This window comes from Felis catus, chromosome D1 (assembly GCF_018350175.1).
Source record: "Felis catus isolate Fca126 chromosome D1, F.catus_Fca126_mat1.0, whole genome shotgun sequence".
NCBI lineage: Eukaryota > Metazoa > Chordata > Mammalia > Carnivora > Felidae > Felis > Felis catus.
This window is the reverse complement of record NC_058377.1, coordinates 114033248-114042896: the sequence shown is the minus strand read 5'-3', so window position 1 is coordinate 114042896 and position 9649 is coordinate 114033248. Positions and strand designations below refer to the sequence as shown.

At 49.8% G+C, this 9649-nt stretch overlaps 1 protein-coding gene across 1 annotated transcript; it reads right to left on the bottom strand.

Moving 5' to 3' along the window:
- Nucleotides 1–4215: 4215 nt before the first annotated feature.
- LOC123380674 (keratin-associated protein 5-6-like) lies at nucleotides 4216–5986 on the bottom strand. The gene is made up of 3 exons (XM_045039724.1): nucleotides 5798–5986; nucleotides 5600–5749; nucleotides 4216–4723 (listed from the first exon to the last, which is right to left on the bottom strand). Exons 1-3 carry the CDS (start codon nucleotides 5936–5938, stop codon nucleotides 4616–4618), a joined length of 399 nt encoding a protein of 132 aa, XP_044895659.1. The 5' UTR covers nucleotides 5939–5986; the 3' UTR covers nucleotides 4216–4615.
- Nucleotides 5987–9649: the final 3663 nt, after the last annotated feature.

Sequence of the window (9649 nt, the reverse complement as noted above, 5' to 3'; positions counted from 1 at the left end):
CAGCAGTGTACGTGGTTTGAGCTAATGGCCTTAAGCGCCTACCTTTTTGACTCACGGATGCATTTATTTTTATAAAAAAAAATTTTTTTAACGTTTATTTATTTTTGAGACAGAGAGAGACAGAGCATGAATGGGGGAGGGCCAGAGAGAGGGAGACACAGAATCTGAAACAGGCTCCAGGCTCTGAGCTGTCAGCACAGAGCCCGACGCGGGGCTCAAACTCACGGACCGCGAGATCATGACCTGAGCCGAAGTCAGCCGCTTAACCGACTGAGCCACCCAGGCGCCCCATCATGGATGCATTTAAAGCTAGAAGTTGCTTCTATACCTGATTGGGTCGTGGTCAGTAGATTCGATACGTACAGTGTGGTCGCCAGAAGGTAGACTTTGTGTATCCGACAAAGCACATATTTTCCTTATTTCCTCTTGTTCAGAATAACAGGTTGATTCCCAACATCCTCCAAGGGCACCTGAGGACCGTGCCTATCTTTTCCAACTTTAAGGAGGGGTGATTGATGAAGGCGGCATGAATTTTGGTCATACCGTGTGACATTTGGGTGCGCAAACACGTTGTGAGGTGGCTACCACTGCCCAGGCAACACCCGTCACCTCGCATACCTACCCTCCCGTGTTTTGCAGGGAGAACATTTAGGATCTTCTCTCTCGCAGCTCCCCAGAGCACAGCGCAGCGCCATCAACCGTAGCCACCGAGGCGTGCGTTAGGTCCCGCAAATGGAAGTTGGCGTCTTCTGAGCAAAGTCTCCTCCTCTCCCTGCAGCCTGAGCCCCGGGCAGCCACTCTTTTATAATTTGTTACTGTGACTTCAATGTTGTTAGATGCCACATAGGGGGGAATTGATGCAGTATTTGTCCTTCTGCGTCTGGCTCGTTTCACTGAGCAATGTCCTCCAGGCCCGTCCATGTGGTCACAAATGTCAGGGTTTCCTTTTTTTTGAATATTGTATAATAGTTCACTGTGCTTGTAAACTATATCTTCTTTATGCATTCATCTGTTGGCAGACACTTAGGATGCTTTCGTATCTTGACGAAGTGCTGCTTGAACGTGGGGGTGGGGGGGTCTGTATCTCTTTAAGCTAGTGACTTCATTTCCTTTGACAAATACCCTGTAGTGGAATTGCCGGGTCGTAGGGTAGATCTATTTTTCACTTTTTGAGGACACTCCACACTGTTTTCCACAGTGGCCGCACCAGTTTGCATTCCCAGCAGCAGTGCACAAGAGTTCCCTTTTCTCCACATCCTCACCAACACTTGTGATTTCTTGTCTTTTTGATCCTAGCCTTTCTGACAGGTGTGAGGCGAGATTTCATTGTGGCTTTGACTTGCATTTCCCCAATGATGACTGATGCGGAGTAACTTTTGCATGCACCTGTTGGCCATCGTGTGTCTTCTTTGGAAAAATGTCTGTTCAGGCCCTTTGCCCATTTTTGAATAGTTACTTGGGTTTTTGCTCTTGAGTTGTGTGAACTCCTTACGTGTTTTGGATATTAACCCCTTATCACAGATACGGTTTACAAATATTTTCTCCCATTCTGTAGGTTGTCTTTTCACTCTGTTGATTGTGTGTGTGTGTGTGTGTGTGTGTGTGTGTGTGTGTGTGTGTGTTTGTTTGTTTTTGCTGTGCAGAAACTTTTTAGTTTGAATTTTTATTTTTGCTTTCCCTTTGAGCTCTGCTTTGACTCATTGGTGGTTCAGGAGTGTGCTGATTTCCACCTACGTGTGAATGTTTCCATTTTCTTCCTGTTGCTCATTTCTAGTTTCATGCCGTTGCTGTTAGAGAAAATACTTGATATGATTTCTATCATCTTAAATTCAAGATTTGTCCCAAAGAGCCTGTGTGGCTCAGTTGGTTAAGCCTCTGACTCTTGATTTCGGCTCAGGTCTGATCTCCTTGTTCATTAGATTGAGCCCCGTGTCGTGCTCTGCACTGACAGTGTGGAGCCTGCTTGGGATTCTCCCTCTCCCTCCCTGGGCCTGCCCACTCATGCTCTCTCTCTCTCTCTCAAAATAAATAAATGAACTTTTTTTTTTTTTAAATGACTTGTTTTGTAGACTAATATGATCTACCATGAAGAATGTTCCATGCCACTTAAGAAGAATGTGTATTCTGCTGTTCTGTCCCAGTCTGTTAGGTCCATTTGTTCTAACATAGAGTTCAAGTCCAATGTTCCCTTGCTGCTGTTCTGTGTTGAGTGATCTCCTGATTGATGAAAGGGGGTATTGAAGGGCCCGAATGTTACTGTGTCACTACTAGCACTTCCAGATTCACTAGCATTTGTTCACTATACGCAGGTGTTCTGATGTTGGGTGGATAAATATTCACAATGTTCTATCCTCTGAGGAAGTGACTCTTTGCGGTCATATAACGGCTTTCCTTGTCTCTTCTCACTGTTTTCACTTGAATCTATTTTCTGTGATGGAAGTACAGTTGCCCCTGCCCTCTTTTCCTTTGTATTTGCAGGAAATACCTTTCTCCCTCCCTACACTTTAAGCCTATGTATGATTTTCAAGCTGAAGTGAGTTGCTTATAGGAGCAGAGAGTTGGGTCTTTTTTTTTTTCAATCCTTTCAGCCATTCTACCCTCTTTTGAAGAATTTAATCCATTTACATTTAAAGCATTATCGATAGGTAGGAACTGGTGTCATTGGGTTAATTACTTTCTGACTGTTTCATAGCTCCTTGGTTCCTTTCTTGCTCTCTTCCTTTGGGATTTGATAATTTTCTGTAATGAAATACTTTGAACCTGTCTCTATCTTTTGCGTATCTGCTGTAAGGTGTGTGTGTGTGTGTGTGTGTGTGTGTGTGTGCGCGTGTGTGTGTGTTTACCATGACGCTTACATAAAACATCTTGTAGCTATGACACTATGCATTTTGCGTACTATCTGTATTACTGTCTGCACACTACCATGTGCTCATAGATTGGAGCATAATTGATGTGAATCAGTCCATTAAAAGTTGGTGTTCACATTACCCCAAATTTGTCTACTGGAGATCTCTTTGAGTTTGATGCCCTGCTTCTTTTGACATGACCCGAGTAGACTTTGTTACTTTGCTTTCTGGGATGATGAGATATTCCAGGTACATCTTGTTCATTTCCAACCCAATTTCTGCAGAGAACCCAGGTTCCGTGTAGATACAAGACATGGCATGTGGCAACATGAGGCTTGGCACAGGGAGTGCTTCCTGCTGCTGGGTTGGCCACATTTCCAGGGCTTTCGAAGAGATAGGAAACTATTTTTTTAAGATGATATACACTATAATTTCATATTGACATCTTTAATTCAAATTCAGCACTGTGGGGTTTTTATTCAATTTTTCAGTCCCCCACACACAACCTCAGTTTCTAGTCCCAGCCTACTTGTGCATTTGCTCCCGCATGAGGCCTTCACAACTGTCTCAGAGTAACCATACCAATGCTACCACCAACAAAATGGTTAGTGAAAACAGGTTAATATTTCTATTTTTGTGTTTTTGTATGCTTGGGGCACAGCCCACCAGGAGATTACTGTGTTTCCAAACAACTTGGAATAACCCATCTTTATTAATATGCCTTTTAAGAATTTTGAAAGAATGTGGTTGGAGGTCTCAAAGTAACAAGGGAGGCCTCAGAGTGTGATTTCCCAGGGTCCTCGGTCTGGGACACAGCCACTGTTTTTCTTTTTCTTGACAATCCCTTATGTATTATGCAGATTGGGATAGACAGGTGCAGGGCAAGGACACAGATATGGAAGATGAACTCTCTTCCTCAAGCCAGTGTCCAAGTTTCCTGTGGCAAGAGGCTGGTTGCACCATAGCCCTACAGCCCCTGGCCATTTGATCAAGACCAAGGAATTCAGCTTTGCCTGCAGCTGGAAGAGAAGGAGGCGGGTGGCAGAGGCCTGGACCAGGGGAGGGCAGAGGCTAGAACTCCAGGACTTGGCCACAGCTGCTGGGTCCCTGTTGGCTTGGCCTTGGGGACTCTCCTGTCGTCATGACATCAGTGGCCGGGGAGATGTGAGGAAGCAAGCCTCCTGAGGAAAGAAGAGACAGACCACAGAAGAGGTGTGAGGCCACGGTGACTGCCAGCTGCCTCCCGATGGTGGATGTTAGCACCCCCAACAGACCCGCCAACCCCCTCAAGTCTGGAATAGAATGAGAACAACAACAGCAGTGACCACAGAATAGGAATGGCCAATGACAGAAACGTACAAGCCATGGGTTACAATTTGTCAAGGTGATGTTTTTACTGATTTGCAACAGAGGGTTTAAGAGAAAGCAGAGGGTTTGACATGCGAGGCAGCTGCATGGAAGTCCTTGACCCACAGCCTGTTCCAAATGGAAAACAGGACTTCATTGGAGTACATGCCTCTCAGTGGACTGTCCAGCAGGAGGTCGGGGAGGGGGGAAGGGACGTGTAGCCAGGGAATGACATGGGAAGGGATTTGTCAGGAGACACTGGATACTAGAGTGCCTTCTCCCAAGGAACTGGCAGCCAAATGTAGCTTCTTTCTACAAGGGTGATGGACCCTGAGGTGTGGTTTGGTACTTAGCATCAAAACATGGGTCATACTTGGGAAACCTGGATCAGCAGGAGGTACCTGAGACCTGAGATCAGAGCCTCAGACCTTGCACTGGCAGCAGATGGGGACACAGCAGCTGCACTGGCTGCAGGATGACCCACAGCTGGACTGGCAGCAGCCACAGGAGCCACAGGAGCCACAGCCCCCCTTGGAGCCCCCACAGGAGCCACAGCTGGAGCAGGGACAGGCTGGCACACAGCAGCACACGGGCTTGCAGCAGCTGGACTGGGAGCCCCCACAGGAGCCACAGCCCCCCTTGGAGCCCCCACAGGAGCCACAGCTGGAGCAGGGACAGGCTGGCACACAGCAGCACACGGGCTTGCAGCAGCTGGACTGGGAGCCCCCACAGGAGCCACAGCCCCCCTTGGAGCCCCCACAGGAGCCACAGCTGGAGCAGGGACAGGCTGGCACACAGCAGCACACGGGCTTGCAGCAGCTGGACTGGGAGCCCCCACAGGAGCCACAGCCCCCCTTGGAGCCCCCACAGGAGCCACAGCTGGAGCAGGGACAGGCTGGCACACAGCAGCACACGGGCTTGCAGCAGCTGGACTGGGAGCCCCCACAGGAGCCACAGCCCCCCTTGGAGCTCCCACACGAGCCACAGCTGGAGCAGGGACAGGCTGGCACACAGCAGCACACGGGCTTGCAGCAGCTGGACTGGGAGCCCCCACAGGAGCCACAGCCCCCCTTGGAGCCCCCACAGGAGCCACAGCCCCCCTTGGAGCCCCCACAGGAGCCACAGCCCCCCTTGGAGCCCCCACAGGAGCCACAGCCCCCCTTGGAGCCCCCACAGGAGCCACAGCTGGAGCAGGGACAGGCTGGCACACAGCAGCACACGGGCTTGCAGCAGCTGGACTGGGAGCCCCCACAGGAGCCACAGCCCCCCTTGGAGCCCCCACAGGAGCCACAGCCCCCCTTGGAGCCCCCACAGGAGCCACAGCCCCCCTTGGAGCCCCCACAGGAGCCACAGCCCCCCTTGGAGCCCCCACAGGAGCCACAGCTGGAGCAGGGACAGGCTGGCACACAGCAGCACACGGGCTTGCAGCAGCTGGACTGGGAGCCCCCACAGGAGCCACAGCCCCCCTTGGAGCCCCCACAGGAGCCACAGCCCCCCTTGGAGCCCCCACACGAGCCACAGCCCCCCTTGGAGCCCCCACACGAGCCACAGCCTCCCTTGGAGCCCCCACACGAGCCGCCGCTGGAACAGGCACAGGCTGGCACACAGCAGCACACGGGCTTGCAGCAGCACACGGGCTTGCAGCAGCACACGGGCACACAGCAGCTGGAGCCGCAGCCCCCACAGCTGGAGCCGCAGCCCCCACAGCTGGAGCCACAGCCTCCAGAACAGCCACAGCAGCCCATGTTTCTGGTGGGTTTTGGGCGGAGTCGGTCAGAGATGCAGGTGCAGAGGGGAGGTGTTCAGGTGTGGAGCCTCCTGGGCCGGGGGCCCTGTATATACCCGCCAGGGTCAGGTGAGAGGCTGACACACTGTCACTTCCTGGTTCCTGTTTGTGCCACTTCCCCAGGGAAATCGTATTTGTTTGTTTGTCTATTCTTAAAATAACCTCAGTGCTGTCACAGTTTTGACTCTTTCATTAGTTCATGACTTCCCCTCGCGTCCTCCCTGGAAAATAACGACGTCCTCCACGTCGGTGTCAGGTGAAGGTGATGGGAACGGGATCCTTGGTTTGAGGCTGTGTTCGTCTCGGCTACCTGTGTTAGTTTTTCGTGGCTGCCAGAACAGGTGACCCGGACTGGATGGCTTGAGACAGCAGACGGTTCTGCTCCCACGGTTCTGGAGGCTGGACGTCTAAGACGGTGTAGCCAGGGCCCTGCACTCTCCCAAGGCTCTGCGGGAGGACACTTCCTTCCCCTTTCAGCTCCTGGGGCTGCCGGTGTCCCTGCCACTCCCTGGCCCAAACTGGAGCCTAAGTCTGTCTTCACATGGCCTTTCTCCCTGTGCGTCTGCACCTCACTTCTCCTCTCTTCTCTCTTACAAGGACACCAGCCATTGGGTTGGGGCCCACCCTCATCCAGGACCACCTCATCTTGACTTGATTCCATCTGCAAACACCTGATTTCCAAATACAGTCATATTCTGAGATTCTAGGAGGACACTGTTCAACCCACTGCACTGCCCCATCATGTTCCTGATGCTGCCCTGGCTGTGAAAGCCCAGTGAGTGTCCATAGAAGGCACGGGGAGACAAAGTCCATGGAGACATCTGGAACAGTGAGTCTCCTCCTGCCTGTCATCTCTGGGAAGAATAGGACTCAGGGTCAGGACAGGACTCAGGACCAGGACAGGATTCAGGATCAGGATAGGATCCAGGATCAGAATTGGACTTTGGATTGGGTCATAACAGGACTCAAGATCAGAACAGGACTCAGGACTGGGACAGGACTCAGGACCAGGACAGGACCCAGGACCAGGACAGGATTCAGAATCAGGATAGGAGTCAGGATCAAGATAGGACCCAGGACTAGGACAGGACTCAGGATTAGAACAAGACTCAAGATCAGAATGAGACTCAGGATCCAGACAAGGCTTCAGATAAGGACAGGACACAGGACGAGGACAGGATTCAGGATCAGGATAAGACCCAGGATCAGAACTGGACTCAGGATCAGAATAGGGTTCAGGCTCAGAACAGGACCCAGGACCAGGACAGAATTAAGGATCAGAACAGGATTCAGGATCAGGACAGGACTCAGGTAATGAGCTAGGGCTCCCCTTCTGGACTTCTAGGATCCTAGGTGTCTGTACTCGGGCATACATGTTAGGAAAGTCTCCTAAAATGTTCCAGCTCAACTATCAACACATTAGTGGACTCTGACCTTTCTGGTAGAAAACTCATCAATAAACAGCTTTTATTAAACACCATGCATCCCTAAAATAGGTGTATTTCTATGATACATATGACCTATCCAGTCATATATTGCATACTAGCTAATTTTTTCACATTTTTGAAACTGAAACATAAATATGTTTTAATATGCTTTTCTATGCTCCACACTGGGGACCACACTTGTGGACCCATTCTTAAGTACTTTAGGTTCCTACACCCTTCTTTGAAATTCAAATGAGGTTCTCCTTAGACAAGTCTATGCATATGCACATAAACATGGAATTTTGCACAAAATTTGCAAGAATCCCCATAGGACCTGGTGTCCATCCGTGGTCTGTAGCTCCAGACTAAAAACCCACTAGAAATGGCTTCACGTGAGAGGAGGCATTTCCCCCGAATAGTTACCGTGGGCTTCCCATGAAGATTGCAGGATTGATTGCATGGGTTTTCGCACTTCTATCACCTGAACCCACAATAAAAGTCAAGCAAAGGTGACAGGGCAATATTGTTTTGGGTGGTGAAGTGCTGATTCAGCTGAGCAAGGAAAGGTAGTCTGAAGACTTGGGGACAGGACTGCAGGTGAGAATACTAGCATAGTGATTCACTTGGAATGAACTGGTGCTGTGTGATCTGGAGGGGAGGTCATAAGAGGCAGTGTAGTCTCTCTCTTGTCACTACCCCTGCTGGGTGGAGCACAGAGAGGCCCAGGTGGTGAAAATCTGAGGCCTCCAGCCAACAGCCACGGGGTGGGAGGGCAGAGGGGAGGGTGGAGGGCGCCATCTTGGAAATGGTTCCTCCAACCCCACTCAAGCCTTCAGATGATGCAGCCTGAGCCAACACCGTGCTGAGAACCTCAGGATGGACCCCGAGCCAGGACCACCCAGGAACATTTAGAGCTTGACAGAAGAGATTTTGAAACAAGGCAAGCATGCAAATAAAGATGCTAGAAAAAGCACAGACTGAAACCAAAATAATAAGGAAGAAGCAGAATAAAAATAACAAATGAGTAACAAGGAAAGCTGTGTCTTTGAAAAAATCAATAAGAGAGACGAATGTCTGAAAAGCTGAGCCACAGAAGAGGAGGCAAGATCCAGATAAACAAAATACAAACTGAGCAAGGTTAAATAGTCCACATATAATGGATTTTACCAAAAGGAATTTGGGGAGCAAATTTCCTGGTAATTTGAAACCTAGAAGAAACGGATACATTTCTACGGGGGGAAACGCGAAATGGTAACATTCACATGGAAAGGTATTTAAAACCTGAAGATCAATAACCATCAAAGACAACGGGATTATCACCAGAAATTGAAAGCCCCAGAACCAGACGGCTTTCCCAATGAGTTCTAACAGAGGCTCTACCCTCTCCTCAAATGCTGGGTGTAAAATGGAAGGGGGGGGGGGCGCCTGGGTGGCGCAGTCGGTTAAGCGTCCGACTTCAGCCAGGTCACGATCTCGCGGTCCGGGAGTTCGAGCCCCGCATCGGGCTCTGGGCTGATGGCTCAGAGCCTGGAGCCTGTTTCCGATTCTGTGTCTCCCTCTCTCTCTGCCCCTCCCCCGTTCATGCTCTGTCTCTCTCTGTCTCAAAAATAAATAAACGTTAAAATGGAAGGGGAAGTGAGGAGAGCTCTCTCATGAGCTGCGTGACTCTCACTTCAAAATCAGGCAAACACCGTAAAACAAAAGGGGAACGATGGGTCTGCTTCATTAGGAATGAAAACGCACGATTTCTAAATCAAACATTTTAGCAATCAAGTAGGTTACGGAAAACAGCCAGTCACAGCCAAGCAGGGTTTATTCTAAGAGTGTTAAGGAAGTTCACCACCAGAAGAAATACATCACTGTAACTCATTACCAGGGAGAAAAGAATTTGCATGATCATCTCAGCAGGTGTAACAAAAAGGTTCTATGAATAACTTAGGACTTTGCTGCCCAGAGTGGAGAGACAGAACTATCTTCTTTAAGAACTTGATAAAATCTGCCTGTCCCATCCCTATGGCAGACGTGATGTTTAGAGAAGAAAGTTCAGACGCATTCTCTTCAAATTTATGTATAAGATGAAGATACTGGCCGTCACGACTGTGGGAAAAAACAAATCGGTGACTGGCAGATGACGTATCATATCCACCTCGAGAGAAAAGCCACCGGAATTTGACAGAGAGAAAATTGGAATGAGAGAGCTGGGCCAGGCTGCAGAATTCCTGCTCAAAGCTCCCAAAGCAAGA

Excerpts from the sequence above, each read along its gene's own strand:
- LOC123380674 (XM_045039724.1), bottom strand. The coding sequence starts at position 5,938 with ATGGGCTGCTGTGGCTGTTCTGGAGGCTGTGGCTCCAGCTGTGGGGGC. Across the intron at positions 5,750-5,797 it reads GCAAGCCCGTGTGCTGCTGT|GGAGGCTGTGGCTCGTGTGG; the intron begins GTGCCAGCCTGT and ends GGGGGCTCCAAG. Across the intron at positions 4,724-5,599 it reads GCAAGCCCGTGTGCTGCTGT|GGGGGCTGTGGCTCCTGTGG; the intron begins GTGCCAGCCTGT and ends GGGGGCTCCAAG.